This window comes from Helicoverpa zea, chromosome 3, assembly GCF_022581195.2.
Source record: "Helicoverpa zea isolate HzStark_Cry1AcR chromosome 3, ilHelZeax1.1, whole genome shotgun sequence".
Lineage (NCBI taxonomy): Eukaryota > Metazoa > Arthropoda > Insecta > Lepidoptera > Noctuidae > Helicoverpa > Helicoverpa zea.
The window spans coordinates 10769309-10793952 of record NC_061454.1 but is presented as its reverse complement, the minus strand read 5'-3'; the positions used below and the strand labels follow the sequence as shown (position 1 = coordinate 10793952).

Genomic DNA, 24644 nt, shown 5'->3' with positions numbered 1-24644 from the left:
TGGAAGCCGACCCCAACATGATTGGGAAAAAGGCTCGGAGGATGATGGATGATGATAAGAAAATTTAATATAGGTGTACCTATACATCACAAACACGATAAATAACTCAACACTCATAAATCCATTTAAAATTATCTAGACACAAATTCTTAATTTATATTTCCTATGTAGCCAAACAGACAGGGAAATGCCGTTACCTAACTATAATATATAATAGGTATAATAATCAGAATGGGTTATAAATTCTATAGCGAATGATTGATGATATTGTTTTTATCTCTGATTCGTATATAGTTAACCCAGTTGAAGATACGCCATATAAATTATATCTTTTAGAATTAAGGCACAGATATACAAACGATCAGGGAAAATTAAGTGTATAATAAATACGGTCTGCAGGGTTTATCGGACGATATGTCGTGATTTTATTTAGTCAAAAATTAGATAAATGTATGTTGAACAGTTCATAAAATTCTTATGTTGATAATATGTAAACGAGTTATTTATTTACTTATCCATAATATGAAAAACAAAGACAGCAACATTGTTGAAAACACAGGCTTAAATAGGTACTTAGAAATTAAAGTAATTATCTGGTACATCTATCTACAATTCGTTTTATGTTCAGTTTTTGGCAAAAACTCTGCAGAACGTGCTGATTTGTAAATGTTAGAATAACAAATTAAAATTATTCTTACATCGATTAGTGTCAACGCGTAGTATTTAGCACACTCTTTTCACTTTAGGTGCCAAAAGATGAACAATTTCTAAACTTTGATTTATTAATGGGCAAATGTGTAACATAGTTTTGTGGAGTCGACTTTAGAAATACAGTCGGACCGGGATTTACGATCAGAAGTCAATGAACCCTGTTCCGTTTAAGGCTACTACGATCCGATTTGTTGAACTACCTGAATATTATAATTTATGCATGTGTGATCCACGTTCTTTTCAACTTTGATAAACAACTATGTTTGTACTGTGCATCTTTTTTGTTTGTACTTTATCAATATTTTTACGCAGAAGGGTTGGTGTTACCTAATTTGGTTCTCGTTAAAAAAATAAATATTGTATTCATCATCTCTTAAGTACTTGTTTAGACATATTTATTAAAATAGTTTAATAAAAGTATATAAAATTATTTATCATCAAAATATTACTATCCTTTTTTTACTATCTTTAATTATAGCTGTATATTTTGCTGTAAACATAATTGAATTTTAACTGTGCAGCTTGGCACTGAACTACAGTGCATAATAATATGAATAATAGTTTCAACCTAATTATCAGCTGACATGCATTAATAATCGAATTTTACGTCGCCGGCCGGTCGCACACGCGCCGCCGAAATAAATCACAATCGCATCTCAGAACAATGCTAGCGCGACCGAGATGAGAGGGGTGCGCACCCCAGCTGCGTGGCGCGATCGATCTGTGGACCACTCTCCACTCCGCCACTACACGACACATTGTCTGTCAAAGCGGCTCCAACTTCAAACGTCCCGACACCGTCCCGGACATTTAAGAACAGTGCTTTTAATCAGTGTTATGTGTTAATTTTTATTTTTTTGCACCATGGAGGGGCGGAGGTCTTGGGATGGCGTGCCTCTGGGCGAGTCGCACTCTCCACCACAGTCGGTGCCGGGCCGGAGGACGCCGCTGGGAGCCGTCGGCCTGGGCGGCTTCTACATGCAAGGTGGCCAGCCTCCGCCGCCTCCGCAGCACTGCTACCCGGCCGACGAGAACCAGCCAGAACCAGGGACCAGCTATGGACAAAGGTCAGATTTTCAATCAAACATTACCATAATGATGATTGTTACATGCGCTTTGAGTGTCGTATTTCCTTCTTTGATATAAATGTATACTATTTGCAGTGTTTCTGCTGCAATCCGGCTTTTTTATCGGCCCTAATTTCTGTTTGTAAGCAAAAGCAGATGGTTTTTCGCGCATGCGCGTTGAGCGCAGTCAGCTAACAAAAAACTATTCAGTTCTATGAATATGATTTTAAATTCAATGTTATATTCGCTATATTAAAGTTATATTGCTTAATATAATAAAATACTGATACAGATCTAACTATATATATTTTTTAAGTGCTAAAAAATTAATTAGGTATATTTAACGTCGACCACTACATTATACCCACATTTCAAGCAAGATATTGACATATGACCATACATATTCATTGTTTATTCGTATCTATTAATCCTGATTGCACTTAAGCACGTACCTATAGTTAACATATATATAACATTCAGCAGTTGAGTATGAAAAAAAAACATCTTAACGAAGCGATAAAAAATCAGAAATTAACAACGATAATCTAATATTATACTTACGCGATTCTCACTTTTATGCTTACTTAAAAAAATATATTACAAATATTGTTTTACGTGCATATAAAATTGCATTTTAAAAAAACGATGTCTCTATCGACCCACTAAAGAAAAACAGCACATATGGCTTAAATACAAACTAGTCGATCAGTAATTCATATCGTATTATGTGTCACAAATGCACACATGTTGACAATAGTAATCACGGCTACACCGGCACTTCTAACACAGCATCTGTGCACAATACTACCATTGTTCAATATTCCTCCCCTACGACAAGTATTTGCTCCCTTTGACCACGATATTGTTTACCACAGACCCTTCAAACGGTAGCTTTAGACAAGGCACCATTGCAATTGGTAGAATCGTTCAATCTCGTTTGCAGACTTTGCACTCAGACATTCAACAACCAAAGTCAACAGAGTGTTCCTAATCACATTAAATGTTCCAATTCCAACATTTGAGAACATTTCAAAGCTATTATATTTAGCGGTGTAAACAAAACCAAAATAAACGGGCGATTACCTCATATATTTCTATTACAAAGGAACAGATACCATTAAGGTACACATTTCATCGGCATGTAACGATTGTTTGACACTGTAGATATTGCAAATGCATTAATAGGAGTAAACTTACTTATATAATCCACGTTTTATGTATCATAAACCTGAAATAGAATTCGTATATTTAGATAAAATTGGCTCTAAGACCATTTGCTGTTAATATATGGTAATATATCAAAGGGAATGGTCTAAACGCTATCCAGATCCCATAACCTAGACGATTTATAGGAATTCCTTTACTATTGTCGGCAATAAGTGACTGCAGTTCTCTAAGAGCTGATCAGTTTATGATATTTCAATCAGAGTTGGTGAGTTTAAGCAATCTACAAAGTGTAGGATTTCGCATTAGTATTCCGTGACTAAAGCACCGGGTTACACCCCTCTCCCCTGGTTAGAGTCGTTAGCGTCCGACATACAAGCCCATTCATCGCGCACAACGAGTATTTGCCACTTGTTCCGCTCTGCCTCACCGCCAACCCTTGTCCAATCGTAACTGAGGGGACGCTGTGCTGTACGCAACTGTACTTCCAACTTTATTGCCCGTCAGCAGTACTTCATAACTCGACTGTACGAGTGCTTCCTGAAAGCTATGGTCGGATTATCGCTTGAAATAGATTGCGTCATAAAGAATGTCGTGATAATTTTGGAACTCCTGTCGTCGATTTAAGTTTTATGAGAGTAGCGTTCCAAATAAATACTTTTATTGGGTCATATTCCGAAGACACGACTTGTGTAAATTGAGCTTTGAACTACGTCTAACTAGCGAAAGGACACCAACTTATTACTGATACTAAACTTATTATTAGCGTTTAAAAGTCGGTCATGCAAAAAATATAAATTATACAGTTCATGGTTAGGAATTACATTCGGTTAAGAATCCAAGCAGCATAAATCTTGTCAACTATTGCAATGACCTCGAACTAGAGTTGCATAGCAGAACACTACGATGCGCTAGCAAGATGTCACATTGGTGGCGCATAAAATTATAATTTCGTAAATCAACAATTTGATGTTGGTAATCCGCAGTTGGTTTTGGGTCCAAACAAAATATTATCCTGACTGCATTATGGAGCAATCAAATATTATTTATGATTAATTAAGAGTCTAAAATTAACTATTAACTTATAAATTACAGACCTATCAACGAGTCAAAATCAAAACAGAAGATGCGTCAAGGCAAGAATGTACGACTGAACATAAACGCGAGGGAACGACGCCGCATGCACGATCTTGTAAGGAACTATTTACCTACCTATTATATACTATAAATACTATAATCCTTAACTACTCTACATAACAGAGCAATGATTAAAACTACCAAAGCAAGCTAAATCGAGCGTCTGATTACTACTCTCAAAACTTTATAAAGTAAATATCTTTGTTATTATTGCCCTTAACGTTACATGTTTCAAATCTGGCGTATCTCAAACGCATTACTGGACAAATATAGATATCTATTTCTAGGATTACAGTAATTGTGCAAGTGCATTTCTAGGAAATGTATAATTTGCACTCGACCATTATGTAATTTATGTTGGATGTGTTGTTGCAGAATGATGCATTGGACGAGTTGCGCGGAGTGATACCATATGCCCACTCGCCTTCGGTCCGCAAACTGTCCAAAATTGCGACGTTATTGCTTGCCAAGAACTACATCCTGATGCAGGCTAGTGCATTGGAGGAACTCAGAAGGTACGACGTACTTATAAAATCAAGGCAATACGCTCATTTACGTGGCCCCGAAACGTTTTTTTCACTTGGTATCTAAATTAATCATGCTAAATTACATCTACGGCTAGGTACATTCAGTTTGGAATAAAAATGCTGATGCCCTTATTAAAAGAAAGTATAATATAGGTAACATAAGAAATTCAAAGTAAGAAGGAACAACATCATCATCGATCTCTTTGAGCGTGTTCATAAAACAAACTCTTACACTACTTGCAGGTTGGTAGCATATCTCCAAAGCACAGCCACCGCGGCTGGCATAGTCCCACCTCCTGGCTTCGACCTGACCGGGTTCCCAGCTGCCGCCAAGCTGCTACAAGGCCCCATTCCTGGCCCACCTCCGCCCCCCGAGCCGCCATCTTGAGAATCAACCGTCAAATTAGAACCCTAATCACTTAGGGTGATAGAATGAAGCCAGTCCATACGATATAGGATATGACAACTGGATATTGTATTTTAAAAATATGTCCCAAAATAATCTTCCAAATCCAAATTCACTGTATGGTATGGATTGTGCGCTACATTCTATGTTTAATTATAAAAACCTAGATATAAATATTTCCTTACTAAACTTAAGTACTTACTATAAGACTTTCGAATAGATCTCAAATTAGTTGTAAGATACGTATTTGTAAATAGACGAAAATTTTGTTAGGTACCTATATTTAAAAACTCAAAATATGTTAAATTATATTCGATTTTAGTTTTAACCAAAGAATGTTCGAATTTAATTTTGCTCAATGAATTTCGAAAGCTCCATGCACTTAAATGATGTTTGACATTAAAAATCTTATTTAGCTACTTACGAGTATACTACTTCTCAGTTCATACAATTCAATGTTCATTACTACGTCAGCAGGAAAGCTAAATTATCATCAGTGATATGCTTTTATTTACCCACGTAACAGTCTTCTGGAAAGCCGCAAAGAAATCAATGGGGATCCCCTTAGCAGATGATACGCATTTGTAAACGTTTATTTATAAACGGGAAGTGTCTGTAAAGAATGTGTGTGCGAGCCAAAATAAAGTTTATTGGGGAATCCGGTTCAATATATTTATATTAAAATAAATAGTTGCTAGTCCTCTATTATCTTAGGTTATGTTAAGAAGATATTACAGTTAATGAAAGTACAGGAAATACGTAAAGTACATATTGATTAATGCAAAAGCCCACCAATGATAGAACAGTTACGTACCGCAAAAAGTTTGTTTTTGTATTAATTACTGTTCAGGCTATGAGATCGAAAGAGTACCTGACTCTTCAAAACCGATTATTTTTATATCTGTGCATTTTTTTTGTGATTCAAAGGTACTTATTTGATTTAATGTGGTCGATAATTAGATATCTTAATATTTAGTTAATAGAATTACAATTATAAAAAAATAGGATTAATATAGATATAAAACTGTAGTTTTTAGTAAATCTCCGTGAGTAATCTCCAGAGACGTGTGGAATACATGTGCCAAATATGAAGTAGATTTGTAACATATACTTAGATAAATAATATATTATTTACAAAATAGATATTCAAATATTTATTAGTCCATTTTAAATATAATTAGGGAGACAGATGAAAGAGATGTATGTATGAAAAATGCTGATCTGTTCCTAAATAAATTGGGATAAGAGCAGTTGAATGGATGCCTAGATATAAAGTTCTTCAATTCGGTAATCTTATGACTATGGTATTTTAATTAAGTCATTGCAAACTTATGAATAAGTATTTAAAATATAATAATTTATATTAAGAAGTAGAAAACATATTCAACGTGTCGTCGGAAGTCGTACTATAATATATTTGTGTAATGTATATTATTTATAACGAATTATAAACATAGATCTGTAGGTTTTGGTGATAAATTAATGAATAATTAATTAATGTAGTAGGTAGTAAAACATAGGTATTTAGTAATCATACAAATAGGTATGTAAAATTTTGCTCTAATATTATTAAGGTCACTATCCACTTATACTTTAAGCATATTGCTACCTACCTATTTACTATTATTATTCCTTCCTTAGAAATCATAATTAAAGAATTAATTTTATTATAACCAGAAAAAGAAAAAATCTTTTGAAGATTTTTAAAGCTCAAGAAGTAGGCATAAAGGATTTTTGTAGAATTAGCATTAATTTAGACATTATCATATACGATTTGTAGAAAGAAAAACAACCAATTTGTAATGAAAGGCCAGAATTATTAGAGAAGAAGGCATTTGGTAGAAGAGTTAACAAACAGGCAAACAACTACCGAAACCTTTTCAGAGCCGAATTTTCAATCACCATTTCAACTTCTGCTGAAAAAAAATACTTAAAGAGTGTTGACATATTTTCTATGCAAAGTCAAATATATTTTTCAAACAGAAGTTATCTGGCTACTGAAAAATCGGTCATTAAACTTATAAAATTAGACGTAAGCCCAAGTGAATTGTGATTGTTGTTAGCAATATTCTTGTTTAGGTACTCCATTGACTTGAACTAGCGTATAGTTTATGTATAATCTGTAGGTAATCCCATATAACTACGGTTTTGCTGAAGTATTGCTCTAGTATATAAAATACGATCAATAAAGTATACTGTACTTAAATATATGCAGTGTGTTATTTACTTCTGGGAGCTTCCAATCATCAATAATAACTTTTGTACAATTTAACAATATAGACTTAAGGCGAACCACCAAAATTGATCGCGAACTTTTGAAAGGAGTTATACCAACATTTGTGACGTAGACCGGTGGAATCTCGCCTTGAACATGTTAGGCTATTCTCACACTGCCCCGCATGATGCAGCGCAGCGCGTGGATGCGTTTTCTTCCATTGCTTGTAAATACCTCCGTTTGTATGGAAAACACGCACAGTCCAACACACTGAAAATGCATCCACGCGCGTTCATGCAGATCACGCGCATACACGCGGAGAAACACGCACAACCGCGCGTAGGTGCGGGGCGAGACGCATGGTATGGCACACCGAATCCCGCATTGCCACGCGTGATTTTCAATGGGCGTGACGTGTATATTTGAAAATGGATCTCGATGAGAGCCGCCATGCGTGAATCTACAAAACGCACCTACGCGCGTGAGTGCGCAAAAAACCCGCACGATGATGCAGATCTGGACTCCCGCAGGAACGCGCGCAGGTGCGTCGACACGCAATACGCAGCGTGATGCGGGGCAGTGTGAAGATCACCTTAATTAAATTTAATAAAATTAAAAAGCACCTTTCTTCATATAAAACGACGTATGTGTGCTTATACGTTGTAGTATTTGTACCTATCTAGAAGATAAAGTCACAAAAGGGCTGAGTCTAGATTGGTCGAAATACATACGTGCCATACAGTGGCAGTCAACAGAACTAGCTACTGAACCTATGGCACAAGTTCGACTCACACTCGGTTCAAGAAAGTGAGAAAGAAACCCTCATAAACAAGGAGTTCAAACATCCTCCGGCAGATGGCGCCAGCCTTATCAAATCCAACATCATTTATTACAAACCAATATTTAAAAAAAACAATTACATAATAAAAACAACAGTCGCCTGTTTTAAATGTTGCGATATTTTATTTTTAGAGTGGAATTTAAATTGCCAGATTTAAAATCTTCGAGTATAGCAACACTGGAGGTATATTGATGAGTGCGCGTTCTCATTTGCTTTAGGAAAGCTAATGGCTCCGGCACAATGGCCGCTGTTGGCCTCGTTTCAGCGTGCATAGATGGATTACTTATTATTTTGATTGACCCCCTCTGTACTAATGGAGCAATGGATGTTGATATTTCAATAAACTAGGCCTTTATGATAGATGTACCTTGTTTAGATATTTTAGGTAGTTGCTACCACATTACAGTTAAGATATACCTACCTGCTTAAATATTTGCACATAAAAATATATGCAAGGGTGGACTTCAGGAAATACGACATAAGCACCTACTTGTAGGTACCTAATTTGCACTTAGTACGCAATATATAAACAACAAAAGGATATTTTATAAATTAGTCACGTTGAAGTATTGTCTAGGACGGTGACCCTGATTTAATGAAATACATTAATTTTCCTTGATACTCACATTGTTCATTGATTTGACTTAAAGAACTTAAAAAACGATATATTTAAACGAAGAAGAAATAAATTCTCACCCATAAAGGGTTTCGGCCATGCGAGGGTTAATGGGGGTTCCAGAAATACATAGGTACGTGATGTATACAGGAAACTCTTTATATACCGACTAGTCGTGTTGTGGGTACTCCTGAAAAAACTAGAAAACCTAATTTTGTTACAAAATTATATAAAGATATTCAGGGAAGATGGAAAGTACATTTCGTAGGTACCTATGTGAACTCTAAGGTTCCTAAACAATAACATGAAATAATTCTTAATTTTCTTTACAGGCCCTCTAACGCGCATTTTATATAACTTCGGGTATTTATCAGGCTTTTTTATTAATAAAACTTTCATTATTTATACGGCTTCATTTACCCCGACTTACGTTTGTGCCCATGGGTACTTTTCTGAAGAAAAAACTTACCCGAACCACTTTCATAATGGGGTACTTACATAAATACAACTTTTGTTTCATCCCCTAGTTCTGTATGTGTGTGTACTGTGTACATGTATACTTGTTCGCCTTAACTGACGGCTGTGTGCGTGACTTTGTCATAATAAACCTATAACGATTCGGCTGAACCCTGACCTTATTCAATACTGTGTTAAAATACTCTGGTTTTTCGGTACAAGTTCTTCTTTTATGAAATAAAATATAAAAAAATATTGTAGTGCCACAAAAGTACAAGCATACAGTTTTTTACCGTATCTACTTACATTCTAGACTGTAGTTCGACATGTCATGAAACTTACGAGGCATAAATACGACCTTGTAAATACAAATTCCCAAAAAAGTGGTCACGGTTTACATTTGTAGTAAAGAAGGAGGTTCAGCAATTTTATCCCGTATGACCGGGGACGGTGAAGGACCCAAAACCATTTTCTGGCCTGATAATTACAATTTCCTAATGGAATGAACCAATAACAGTGACCGCTCGGGGTTACTGTATATAGGTACATATAAATATGTATGTATACACCTTTGAGGTACCATTCTTCTTATAAAATATCTATTAAGTATACAAACCGCGTACGATTTGTTACTTTATCAACACTTGTGTTCAACAAAAACTGTTTGATAATAACAACAACGCAATAACAACTTTTGCAAGTTATCAATCAGAAATTAACAGCTATATCTTTTAATGCAATAGAATTAATTATCAGTAATTTACATAATTCATACTTTTTTGATAATTATGAGTTGATAATGAGTGATAAGGTTGGCAATCAGTGTTAGTATTCGTTTCATTGACAAAGAACTTGATATTAAAGATATAAGTATCAATGAGTATATCCTTTACCGGCCTGATTAACAATATTATCTTGTCAACATTTTGATCTTTCCACTTTTAAACTGTTCACACACCTGACTAGTGTCCAACTTGGATGAAGATTCTTGCAATCATTATATTCGTTACTAGAGATTTTCCTGCGGTTCCACTCGCTTCCCGTCTGAACATCTGCCCGTACATGGATAAAATATAGCTTATTTTACTCGAAAATAGTGTAGCACCCAACAGAGAAATCATTTTTCAAATCGGGACAATATTTTCAGAGCCTAGGTACACACAAAGTAATATTTCCTCTTTTTTATAATAGTATGGATTGTATATAGATAAAACCTACATTTAAAATCAAATGATGATTACCAAGATTCAAACCCAAATAAGACTTACTCTCACTTCATAAAATGATGCAAGCGCCATTGTGTAATGAATTTTAAAGTCAACTCTAATAAGTATGCATATTATATGCAACGTTCGCAGTCGCTTTCCCTTGTGACTGTACTTTGTACACAATTAATCCCATGAGGTTGGTACAGAACATGAGGTAAAGGGGTAATAGGCTACTACGCTCGCTGCCATTTTTTCCGGGAAATGTGACCCTTAGATAAATGATTTGTTATTACATTTTTTGACGGAGGTTTCTAACTCGCTTCATGTTTAATAAGCTAGGTGAAATATATAAGGTGCTTTATTATTACCTGCCAGGACTTAAATGGGGGGTAGTATTGCGTTTATTGATTACAATAGTGAAGAAATTTCGTTCCCCGGAACCGTCAATTCAATTTGAGACAGTAAACAAGTTAAATTAACATTGTACTCTGCATAACGTGGTTCACAAATTACGCGCGAATTGTCGCTTCGTCAATGGAAACAACTGCTATCTCTTTCTATCTGTTCTGCAAGAGTGGCAACGCGCAACTCTGCTGGATGGTTTTAAACTAATCATTTAAGTCAAATTTATTCGTATTTTATTTTTATAAAAAAAATATGACAAATAATCAATAAATTATATTTACTATTGTAATCTATAAACGCAATACTACCCTCCATTCAAGTCCTGGCAGGTAATAATAAAGCACCTTAAATGTAGTCTACCTTTTGTAGTAGGTATCATCTAACCGTGCCTCATAGGTAACTTTATAAAACACGCTGCCTGGGTCGAAAGCCGCTGCAGCGAAAAATGTTCTATAGAGTTTTGTGTTTTTCATTCGCTTTTTTTTCTATACCTAGTGTTGGAAATTCTCAAGGTTTTTTATAGGCATCATAGCAAATTAATTTAGATAACAGCTACTTTTACGTATATCCTGAAACTCAAGGTTCTACAAGTAAGTACAAAAGCACTGAATGTCCTTGGCATTGCGTGATTAATTCCGTTTGGTAAAAATTATCTCTCGATCTTGATGATAAACATGTTTGATAGCGGAGAAATCAATATAGACAAATGTAGTAATATAAGCAACCCTTAAACGTAAGCAACTAATAATAAAACTCAACTGAATAAACAAAATTTACTCAGTGAAAAGCTGCATCAAAATCGGTTCAGCCAAACATGTGATGATCGCGCGAAACATACAGGTCAAACAGGACCTCATTTTTATGAAGTCGGTTAGAAACACAAGTCGGAAATCTCCATTCTTAATTAAACAACGGGAACTCCCTACCTACGTAATAAATCAATCCTAGTTGCCGTACCTGTTTTAATTAGTACTAAACAGATGGAATTCGTACTACAAACTGGGTACGTAGGTATATCCAGACATGGTACTTCGGTACGTTCCAGACAGTATATCACGTGACATAGCTATCTGTTTGCGTGGATGCAGGTAGATAGGTACAGTATGTATCTATGCACGCTCAGTTTGCGTACATAGGTAGGGGTGGGACACGAGATGAGCCGCACCCTGAAATCTCGACGTTATTTACGATTTTGAACAATTATTGTGGTTTTGGTGGAAATATCCTTATACTGTCTGGAAATTCATCTTTTAGAGCACGCAATTATGAATCTTGGTTTCTGTTGAATGAATTTCAGGAGTACACTTTCGTCTGATCCCTGAAAAAGTGGACTTTATGTCTCTTGTTGTTCTAACCAAAACAGACGGTAAAAACATATATTTTATAAGCCCTACTCAATACGTAACTTCTACACTATATCAGTGCAAGAACGCAAAAAGTCCAAAAAACCCTAAGTAAGTATATCGTAATCCAGTTGTAAAACATAGGTGAATAGGAGGTATTAATAAACGCTATCTTTGTGCTTTCAAAGATGAATCATGCAAAAGTACATCTGTGAGTGTAAAAAGAAACAAAAGATAATATAGGTGCCTCAAGCATTGCAATTACAGGATTGAAAAATACACAGTCTACATGACGTAACTATTGTATTTCTGTCTGTAGTACGAACTTTTCTTTTGCATAATTGCTACAATTATTGAAGCTTATTAATAGACGTCATGTTAGTCAGTCACTGCAGACTGCTGGCGATCACTTGTTACTGAAACTTAAGTAGGTATTCAGATGTGTCAGGAGCTCAGAAACAATGAGGAAAGAAATCCTTTTTATTTTACAATCAAATTACAAGAAATACGTAGTCTTTAACTTCTATATTCTGTATCACTACATAGTAGAAAACAAAGTCGCTCTTTCTGTCCTTGTGTCTGTATTCCTCGTGCCTCTTGGTACGCTAAAATCTTCAAAGCTACATAACGGATTTTGATGCGGTATTTTTTAATGGATAGAGTGATTGAAGAGGAATGTTTAAATGCATAATAACATCCATTAAATAGTAAGAAAATACTGTTATCCAGTGCGAAGCCGGGGCGGGTCGCTAGTCTAGCATAAAACTTGTAAGTATATCGATCACAGTTGATAACACGGTCATCGTTGAAGTCTAGCTTCGTCTGACCCTAACTCCTGAAAATCAACATCAACATATTTCTATATATTTCGTGAAGTTAGAATAAAGAAAACAATACATTCATGCTCAAAGAACATAAAGAAACCTTATTCCACAAAATTCCATTTTAGCCAAAACTGTTATGGTTAATCCTCATTCTGAAGGCAATATCACCTGATTAGATTCCAAAATAACTTTCACCATTACAGTCGTAAAATATGAGCCCGTGCCTCCACCATAAGTTACCATAACTTATGTACGGGGAACATATGGCGATAATCACTGCGCTTGGCAACTATATCAATGCTTAATTGCTATGTAAATACCATAATAGGCGTTGGTTTTCATCCCTTCGTTTATACTGTACGACATTGCGACCCCAAAGGCTGGCTTATTCAAGCTTTTTCCTACGGTTTCGTGAGTTTCGTCTGAAGAAGAATATCAACCAAAAATATCCTGAAAATGTAAAATTAAGTCAGAAATAAAAATATATATTTGCCTGATTTAAAGCTGAACTGAATAAACTCTGCCTAGTTTTATTTTATCAGACAGATATTTTATACAAACAAAAACTCATTGAAGTTTAGGTAAACCCATGCCTATTAGAGCTTTGTCCCAGTTTCAGAGTCTGGTATTCTGGTGCCTGGGGGATATTTAGAAACCTAGTTTTCGTCGTTTTTGTGTCAATGGGAGTAGGTAAACAGGTACTAAAACTTTCATACTTCATACCTTACTACTTAAAAACCTCTTTATTATATTAGATAGTATCGATTATGAAAGCATCATAACTTCTACATAAACTAGGGCAGTGTCTACACATCAAATTATCGATACTCACTACTCATAGAACACCATAGTACTTGGTAACTGAATCATTCGATATTAATTGAAGCCCATGCAGTCTACGGTACGTTCGCAGCAAGCTCGCGCAGTAATGATTTATCGATCGATGGTTTTCTGTAAACATTTCCCATACCTATCCATCTATCTAATTGCTAGAGCAGCATGCTATATCAAGTCTGCGTCATTAGTGCTAGACGAATAATGTGCGTTAGTACTAATGATTTGCTTACGTGGGTCTGTTGTTCTATGGAAAACTAAACTTTATTTTGGTTTACAGATAGAAAGGATTAAAACAGTGATCATCATACCACTCGTTAACATATTCTACTGTCGATTGCTGAAAAGCTAATAACTAAGTAACATATTTAGTGGTAATAGAAATTGCTACTAATATTTTGAATAAAAATTTAAAAAATGACTATAACTACAAATGTAATTTCAAGTCTCTAAAACATAACCAAATACAGGAACAGTTTCTAAAACATCGGCCCATTCATCCGTATCACAATACACTAGACTAAGATTATAGAGCGGATTGAACCCTTCTAAAAACTGTTAGATGCAGTTCCTAAGGCATTCACAGTAACAATATAAATCGGCCTTGTATTGTATTATGAGAAGTAATCACAGGGTTGGGCGTGGCGTTTAGCAGAACGGTGGCAGCGACCATCGTGGGAGAAAAGGGTACACTTGGAACGAAGGTCGCGAGTACCAGGTATTCATAGATAAGGTTGGGAAAAAACTCGCCTTGTTTAGCTTTTACTTCTAATCATTCTAGATTTTACTGTGGAATTTTACCAATTTTCTCGTGAGTTTTCGTCGGGTTGATTTTGCTAATCCCACCTCAGTGAGAGTCCTATTGGGAAAGAGTGTCTTTTCACTTTCTTGCATAATAGATTTGTGATAAGTAAGTATCCGCTTAGTATAAGAGAAACACTATGTTTGATATTCACATAGCATGAAATATTATGGATTCGATTTGAATCAATTTAAAGTTATAGATGCAAAAAACGCAACGTCCTACAGTCAGTCGTACGCAAGCAATAAATTAGAAGTTAAAATAGGACTAATCTATTAAATCATTACATTAGGGTTAAAAAAAAACGGAATCCTAATATCTACTTGCCTAAATCAGTAAACCGTTCCAAATATAGCCATGAGATTTATAAACGCAATCCATAAAAGCAAGAAATTAGACCAATTTGAAACTAGTGTCATATGTTCAATGCCGTGTTGGGTACGGCATTACCTTGACTAATAGAAACACAAGACTATTACTAGACTGATCATTGATAGACATAGACACATACATATGAAGGTATAAATGTAGCTGGACATATGCGACCATTGTCTGAGTTTCATTCTCATAAAGACATATCACAATGTTGCAAAAGAAACTTACTCAATACTCCTATATGCAACCAATCAGATCACCCTGAATCTATAGTCTGCTCTAGACGAAGTTAGTTAGTTCTAAAATACCAGTTCTAGAAATATTTACTGTTACTGAAAGCAGGCTTTTTCTACAAACTGCAGTTCACGTGATAATGCAGCCTAGACAATCAAACAACCCATTCACTGAAGCGTTACAAATGATCGTAACCTACTGACTGATAAACGATTACAGACGAAGATTTCTACACTAATGTCGAATGAGAATTATTGAAGTGTTTGTAGCAACTGAAACTTAAAAAGGCATACCTACTCAAGTATGTATGAGTACCTAGTATGTGGACACGACACCATCATTATCACAACTTGGTCTGAGCATGGTCTCGCTGCTATAGCATGCTCCTGCACTGATCCCAATTCATTTGAGGTTAGCACACATCTCGTACCTGTGTCATTTTCAGAAGTATCATCATTTCTAGCCATATTGTCTTCCACACAACCACGTTATACCGTTCCTTTATACATATCCACGTTCCTCCTTACACTGGTGAGTAGCAATGACTCATTACCTCTCGACTCTGGTACTTGGTTGCTAGATAGGAATGCAGGTACACAGTTTTTTGTATTGTTACCAGGAACTTCTTAGATTATATCCAAAGGTGTTATTCATTCTGTCCTTTCCAATAGCACATTATCTTCGAAAGGGTTTATTACAAACATGTGAGTCAGTGTTTACCGACACATGTAAACATAATACTGCGTCGTCTGCTTGGTGTTTATCTTTTTATGAGACCGTGCAAGCCACCTCGAGATAGCCACTGAAGTGTTCACACACGCAAATTCAAATGATTTCTTTATTTTTATTGGCATGCCATTTGGGGAATGTGCATACATTTCTTTGCAAAAAAAGAGTAATCATTTTGGAAATTGACAGGTCAGGTTTAAAATATCTGTTGAGGTCCCAAGGTTCAAAAATGGTGAATGCTTCATGGGATATCATGATCCTTGATGGTCTAATACTTCAAACCGAAATATGAGAGCTCTGAAGAGGATTTCTCCAGCTGAGACTGGATTGGATTGTAGTCTTGATAAATCACTATAACTGAGCAGAAGCATGTGTAAATCTATAAGCTAGTTGTCTATAAATTGTTACAAATGCCTGTAAATTTCACAAAAGCAACCGTTCTAGTCTATTCTTAGACGGAATACATTTTGGAAATATTCTATTAGGTTGCTGACAGCCTTGAGGTCTGCGAATATCAGTTGAAAACCGTCGCTTTTTCACAAGGCCGACCTTGTTTCCCCAGACTTCTAGGAACATTTAGGCATTACATAATCATGAAACCGCAAAGTAATGGTAGACAAAATGTAATCTATTTATAATGTCTTCGTTAAGATGTACAATTTGCTTTGATCAACCTAATTGATTTGTAGTGTCTGGTGAATTAGTAATCTTGTACTGTCTTTGTTAAATAAATTAAAATTAAGAAATTGCTGTTAACCATGGCTGGTACCTACATACCATGCATTGAAGTGGGTATTCCTAAAAGCCGTATGGCCCTAACTTTATTTTATGATAGTATCTGTATATTATCTTAGACAAGAATATACCTAATTGAAACAAGAAGAATCCGTTAACGCGACCAGTGATGGAAATGCCTAACAACAACTTGAATTTATGGATTTTTACGTGGTTCCAAAACATTGAAATGAACCAATGATACAAGACGGTTGCATACTAAACATGTGTGAGAGAATATTGTGCGCTGAAACACACCGGGAAGCAATTGCAACCCTAACGCTGATGAATACAAGCGAGCTCGGGCTGCTAGCGGTGTGCTACGAAATTTAATCTACCCCAGTCTGCCACCCGCGCCCCCACACTCCCTCTCCGCGGCACTAAGCACCTAGGTATCTATGTACGTCCACACGTACCTACATGAACAAATCATTTATTCATGGTAACGCGCGTCTTTGATGGCTATACACTCGTAATCACTATAATATAGGTGGAGTTTGTTTGTGCCGTTACCATGTTAACGAATGCCCTATAAGTCTGGCAGTGCCTAGGTACGGCACGATACGAATGTCTACCTATGTACCAGAAGTTCGTCCTACGAGGACCGGCGGCGACGGCGTAGCAAACCGTTAGAAATGAGATAAAAAACGGGTTACACAGACACACAATATGAACAAAAACTTGTTCGATTGTTGCTGAGTTGGTCTGCTTCTGTGAATTAAACTTTATTTAGTACACTCAGTTACCTGAGATGGGTTTTTACAAAAAAGGGTTCTTATAATATGATAAATATTAGTTCATTACGAACAAAGTTGGCTCTAGCTAAGTATGTTACCTTGAATCATTTTCCCTATTAAAATGGCACTGTCGACCGATAAAGGAGTGGCGCCTAGATATGAACGAAGCAGTTTACAAGCAAAAGGAATTTCGAGAGTTTTCCTAATACATTTCCATGCTGAGTACTGTGGAGCCGCATAAGAGAGCACGGTTTCATGACCAATATTATGAATGCAAAGTATTATTTCTTTACTAATCAAATCCTAAGAACTTCCTCTAAAGTCAGAAAAAGAAAAAAAAAAAAAAAAAATAAGATTTGATTTTATCAATCTTACTTTGAACAGTAAACTCTAACGCAAGAGTTTGCTGTCCTTGATAACGGTGCTATAACATTGTTATCAACAAATTCACTGTTGTTGCTATATAAAACTTTTAATCTACATCGTGCTTTTCACCGTATGCTATGTAAATTACAGGTTAGAGCGAGAGCGCGGTCTCGCTGTCTCCGTCGCTCTCCACGAAAGCCTCCTGAAAATATCTATTGATTATCGTATACGTGCGGGTTGGTACGTATAGTCTGCCACCTCGCCCTGTATTATGTCGACTGGCGTCGAGTGCCAATTTATTTGAAGAATGCTTGTAGTGAAGCGAGCAAGCTGTGCTGCTGCAGTGACGCGGCCAGCACACGTCATGCCACCTACGTACGTACACCTGTTCGGGTAAACAGATTGCCCTATGGCAGATCTTATAAATAGTAGCCCCGGACGATTTACTACACTATCCGAAGAATGTTATCGGACATGTACCTACAAGTTAGTATCCGTTGGGGCGCCTTTGTTTTGTTTGGATAGAAGTTTCGTCATTGTGGTGTATTTAGCTGCAAGAGTAGAGGTATATTATCATCAGGTACCGTCTGAGGTACATAGCCATGATGACATGACGCAGACGTACGCTTATGTCGGTCGAGACCTGTCGGGCTGGCCTGAGAGCAAAAGGTTGTGAACCTGGGTTGCCATGTTCGATGCTCCCACGTTTACGGGAGTACCTACTTATCGTTTACCACCTCAATAGCACGGAGACGTCGATGCGTTTGGGGTGCGAAGTTATTTTCGTTTGTAATTTATCCCCAAAACTAGTTCAATGAGTTTAGCGTTTGATTTTTTTATTTTCAAAGACAGATGTAAGAGAACGCTTCAGTACCTAAATTCAATTCTGAAGCGGTTTTCAGTAGCTGGTCGATTTTTGTAATTGATCATGATGAGGACTTGCAGATTGGGGTTGTTAATGAATATACAACATGTAACTTAATTAACGCACATCCTGAAATTAGTTTGTTCAGAATCGTTTACTGAATGGATTTATATCATTTTTAATATAGGTAATTTTTTATCCCAAAAATAATTAAAACTACGGAAATTATTGTCATATTAACCCTGTACAGTCAAAACAAATTCAAATAGACCGTAACTCAAAGTAATAAGACTTCGTGTATTGTCGGCTTTTTCCGTAGTTTCGAGTCGAGCGGCGCGCGGCGCGATATTTGCGTGCGTAGTAGTATGACCAAAAAGTTCTCCAAGAATTAGTATAACTAATTTAGTAAATAACAATGCATATACATGTTAAATTAAAAATTCAGTGTATGTATTATGATTATAACATAATATTCTAATTAGGGTGTTTGAGGGTGTGCGTTAATTACATTACATGTTGTATAACATATGTAATGGTTAAATAAACTATATCCATATGTGTATGATGAGTGTTTCATAACCACAATAGTCCAAATACCTAATACGTATTTATAGTCAGAATAACCTCCCCATCAAAAAAAAAATGTACTAAAATTGTCAACAATAACTTGAACCTGGGTGATGAAATCACCAACCTTCATCTCAATCAAAAATAAGCAAATCAAGATAAGTAGATTGAAATCGGGTACTTATGTTATGGTATCGATCTGAATTGTTAATCGGTATCTCATGATGCAAATGAATATCCATGTAAGCTTGCCAAAAAGGTTTTTTTTAATATACATTGTATCTACAGTTCTTTATACTACTATAATCGGGTAGGGCATGAATTTAAAATGTCACTAAATAAAACGGTGCAAAACAAATAATAATGATAACAAAATGGGAATCTAAATCACCACGTTGGTATCATTGCATTCACAAGAAACGGAACGCGCTTGCGCGAGCTCGGCGGGTGGACGCGGTGAGGAGGGTCGCAAGGCCGGGGCGCGGCGTGCGGGGAGGGGCGACGTCACGTCGAACAACGCAGCCCATACGCTACTAAATTCAGAAGGCCCCTCCGCATACACCGCGCGCATTTGCCAACGGACTATTCCATTGTTCCGGGTTAAAACTTGCCTGCGTCGCCCGAGTCGTCCAACGCGATTACGCGAGGTGGGAACTGTGAGATCGGTAGTAAAAGTGGCCTCTCTCTGTGACTCTGTGCTTGTGCAGTGATGATTTTGCGTTAAATATTTTGTGTAATAGACTATTATGAAGGTTGAATATCTCAAAAAGTGAATAGACTTATTACTGGCTTGAAACCAGAACAAAACGCCCTATAAAAAGACTTTAAAGCAAAGAACGTCGCTGTCAAAATAAGGCGGAAAATAAATAAATAGGGTTAAAACACAACGGCGCGCTGCAAAACGTGATATAAAGCGGACCTTATTGCAGTGGTGCGTTAGAGTGACTTTCGTGTGGCAAACCTGCAGTGGATGTCCGAATTGCTGAAATAAATTATTATGCTTACTGATATTTCGTTGATCGGAGTGAGAAACCGGTGACCGCGTTGGTGTCCGTGTGATCATCATGGAACAGGGGATCCGCTGGCACGCTCGAGCATACCGGTGGAGTTAGTCGAGGCCACAGCCTTTTGAAATAGGTACCGGTTTTGAATTATCATTTTGTTTGAGTTATAATACTGCTCGGTTCAGACGGGTGCAGGTGGCTCGCTGCACTCCTCTATCGCAGCGGTTACTGCTAACGTATATACAGTGATTGAAGATAGCAACAATGAATTTAGTCATTATGACTATGTATAATATGAAATTAAACTAAAATAGGCAGCTCAAATATGCCAATTAGATATCAAAAACCACTATGTTCTGTTCAGACGCCTAAGTTTCCAAAAAATAATTATGTTAAGAAAATGGAGCAGGTTTACTGTTATCTAATATTTTTAATATTTTTTGCAGACAACTTAAGTCATCATGGAGAACGCCATATCAGAACTGGGCGTGCAGCCACAAGAGCAGCTTGATAAGGAGGTAACAGATGGCGATAGAGAGCCAGCTGAAGAACATAGGGAAGAAGATGGCTTCCTTGTGATAAAAGACGAGAAAAGTAGTGACAGTGACGCTCACAGTGAAGACCTTAGCTCTAATGATGAACAAAGTAACATAATCAGTAGTAGTAACTCTCAGTTTTATGAGAGCAGTGACAGTAAAATAGACTTTGCGGTAAAAATAGATGACAATGATACTCTTAGTGATATAGACGACATCAAAACGGACAGTGCTTCAGCTGACAGTGAAGATTCCGCTCTTGGTAGTCTTCCACCGGACAGTGCTCTCAACGATAGGGAAGAAGAAGCTCAAGATAGGTCAGAAGGGAGCGATTCAGGCCTTGGATCAGAAGTCATTGATGATTTAAAAATACCAAGCTTCAACCTTGCTCTTCCATGCACAAGTAGCCTAAACAGTGTCAAATCATCAGATGATTTAGACCAAAATAATGATAACTCCAGCAATAGTAGTAATGATAAGAACAATGTAGATAATGGCCATAATTCATTAGCACAAGTTAAGCCCCTCAGAAGTAGCCTTAAGAGAAAATGTAGCGATGAAAGCAATTACGAGCCTCAAACTAAAAAACGGAAAGAAAGTATAACATTTGATAATGTTACTGTATTCTACTTTCCAAGAGCTCAAGGATTTTCATGTGTCCCATCGCAAGGAGGCTCCACTTTAGGAATGGAATGGGAACATTCTCATATACAAAAGTTTACCTTAGCTGAGCATGCTTTAGAGCAGAGAAGATTACATAGACAAATACTGCAGCAGTTGAAGAGTGAGCGTCATTCATTGCAAGGCGTGTCTCTGTCCTCTAGTGAAGATAGTGACACGGAAGAAGAAGCAAGTGACATTTCTGAATCAGAGCTTGATTTAGATAGTTATTTTTTCTTACAACCTGTTCCAACTAGACAAAGGAGAGCCCTATTGCGTGCAGCTGGAGTAAGAAAGATAGAAGGCTATGAAAAAGATGAATGCAGAGATATAAGAACATCGCGTGAATTCTGTGGCTGCGCATGTAAGGGAACATGCAATCCAGAAACTTGTTCGTGCAGCTTAGCAGGAATAAAATGCCAAGTCGATAGATTGAACTTCCCATGTGGATGCACCAGAGATGGATGTGCTAACACCACAGGTCGCATCGAATTCAACCCTGTAAGAGTTCGGACGCATTTCATACAGACTCTTATGAGAATAGGTCTTGAAAAGAAAAACGAAGAGAACCAAGAAGCTGCTAAGAGACAATGGCTGGAGGCGCACAACAACTCCACATCTTGCTCGTCAAATACTTCATATGAGAGAGAGCGATGTCTTAGTCATGAAGATGGAATGTTACGTGATGTTAACCTTACTCCGAGAGTGGAAGTTGAATCTTGCGTCAATACAGGAAGTTTTAATAATGTTCATTGTGATATGAATAATTCTACAGTGCAGAATGGCGACATGTCATATGGCTATAGAAATGAGGCTTCTAACCTTAATAATGTAAATGACAACAGTATCATGCATTTTGAGAATACAAACAATCATCACACTCATAATGGTTACACATCCAATATACTCCAAGGCAAGGGTCCACCTTACTCCGCGGCGAACGCCATGGGATTTGATACCATATCAAACAATGTACAACGGTTTCCTTGCGAACTAAACTATGCGTACGAACAACAAACGGAACACCATTTTAAGGGTCTGCAAAGTTTCTCCGCAACTAGTTTCGAAGAGTTCGCGCATAGTTCCCAGATGACTATGTTCAGTCATTATGGCCACGTGTATGTACCAGATTACTTGCATAAATCAGCTGCAAATGTGCATGAACACAGCTCGCTACAATATCATAGTACACAACATAATCACTATGGAATGTACAAAAACAGTTCCGATTGTGTAAATAATGACAGCAAAAGTGATACTCATTATACTACTTTGATGACATTGCCATATCAGCCTAGTAATAAGATGCAAACTGTAGAAAATGATGAGAACTGGTTCAGTCACAATACGTTACTGAACTTGGACCATTCGGACCAGACAACCCAGGATGCAACGGACTCCCAGTCTCAATCCGCTTCGACAACCGACAGCAATAATGCCGAGACCACGGAGAATTTTGGTGAACTTATTAAGAAAACGATGGTAGAGTCTGTTACTGTGTAGATGAATCACTTGTTGTATTTTAATCGTCTTAATTATCATGTTATGAAATTTTTAATTATATTAATTGGTAAATTCAAAGACTCGCTTTATTGAAAATCTTTTCAACTTCTAGGGTCACCTATGACGTTACTTATGTCTATAAATAAACAAGCAACTCACAATAATCAGTAAGCTGTGATATCTAAACGCGTATCACATTTGTTGAACATAATGTTATTATATCCGCTGCAAACATAAACAATTGAGATGAAGAAATACAAGCAATAAGTGATGCTTTTAAATAGAATCGCTTCTCATTTATGTCCTCAATATTGTATTGAAGAGTTTATTTTGTTTGGTTCTTGGAATATCGGGAACAGTTGGTTACAAAAATATTTGAAACCAATGCCCTGATAAAGAAAGACCTTAGTAACACTCACTCTTATTAATGTTACATCTCTATAGTGTATGTTTCGCATAGAGACGTCACAAATTCAAGTTTGTCGATAGACGAGATTGGAGTCCCGACTCACTTCTTATGTATAGCTACGACAGCGATATTGCTCTTGGAAATCTCAGCATTAGTCGTCACAAGGCTTTCAGTTGATTGACCATAGTATTGGTATTACCACGCCACCGTCATATTTTCAGCTGCGACAAAGGCTGCGATGTAAGTAGTGTGTAACAACGCCGAACGCTGTATGCTACAATTTAAATGTTTCCGTTTATAATGATTCATCTGAATCAAATATGGCCGCTTTCAATGATTCAGCTTTGACATATTGACGGTTTCAAACGGTTCCGAGCCTTCTTTATTATTTTTATTTCTAAAATATTCGTATGCATGTGTGTAGAAAGCATTTTAACAGGTGTGTTCTTGAAATCGAAAACAAAAAAAAAACATCTGTTTAATACTAAGGAAGCAGACACGTCATAACAATTTCCATAATAATAGGCGCAAGCGCAGAATAAGACGCTAGACCTCGATTTGACCAATACGTAACTTACAAAGAAAATAGTCAAGTCAGCTAAAATACAGATTCCTTATCGCTTTTCAGAAGTCTAAGTTTCTACAAGGGCAAAACAAACGAAGTGAGATAAAAGTCTTGTATCTCGCGCAATCTTTCAGAGGGTGAATACTTACTCACCTACTGCCCACAAGAACTATCACATCGGTAGTTGACACTCATTGAGGTAAGGATTAGCTACATTCAACAGTAGACAGCAATGTCGTGATGAATTCAAAAACGTAAATAAATAAATAAAATATGTTTCATATCTTCAAGTAGCAAAACACCTACTTTTCAGGGAAATAGTAAGTAAGTACTTAGGTAGTAAATCAAACGTGACGATAAATTCTTAGGAGGCGGCGACCGACGGGCAGTGTCCGGCGACAGTGCATGAGACAATAATATTATGATTTATTCAAACTAAAACTACCTACAGCTGTGGTCACTGCACTGAAGGAAATCACACAATAGATATTTTCGCAAAACTATACTTCGGGATTGAAGTGGAGCTTCCAATGTCATCTTTACTCCAATAGTTTTGTCGTATGTAGGGAAAAAGTAATCAATAAACATTTACACTCTGCTTCAGGCTTTATACTTCTAAATAAAGACGAACAACAAGACTATACATTCGTAGGTACCTATCTATAAAAGATATCACTAAGTAAGTACTGACTTAGAACTTAATCCCACATGCCTTGCTGTTGTTCGGCTACACATCCACGAAAACAAATGCATGTAGCACTAAT

At 36.7% G+C, this 24644-nt stretch overlaps 2 protein-coding genes and 1 long non-coding RNA gene across 3 annotated transcripts; 2 read left to right on the top strand and 1 right to left on the bottom strand.

The window, feature by feature from the left end:
* Nucleotides 1-1575: 1575 nt before the first annotated feature.
* Nucleotides 1576-5007, top strand: LOC124646061 (class E basic helix-loop-helix protein 23-like). The gene is made up of 4 exons (XM_047186093.1): nucleotides 1576-1778; nucleotides 4038-4134; nucleotides 4455-4594; nucleotides 4850-5007. The coding sequence occupies exons 1-4, from the start codon at nucleotides 1576-1578 to the stop codon at nucleotides 4992-4994; spliced, it is 585 nt and encodes a 194-aa protein (XP_047042049.1). The 3' UTR covers nucleotides 4995-5007.
* Nucleotides 4733-20298, bottom strand: LOC124646062. The gene is made up of 2 exons (XR_006986302.1): nucleotides 20209-20298; nucleotides 4733-4989 (listed from the first exon to the last, which is right to left on the bottom strand). It is a non-coding gene; the product is annotated as an uncharacterized LOC124646062 (long non-coding RNA).
* LOC124646060 lies at nucleotides 20083-22984 on the top strand. Its single transcript, XM_047186092.1, has 2 exons — nucleotides 20083-20340; nucleotides 20654-22984. Exon 2 carries the CDS (start codon nucleotides 20669-20671, stop codon nucleotides 22904-22906), a length of 2238 nt encoding a protein of 745 aa, XP_047042048.1. The 5' UTR covers nucleotides 20083-20340; nucleotides 20654-20668; the 3' UTR covers nucleotides 22907-22984.
* Nucleotides 22985-24644: the final 1660 nt, after the last annotated feature.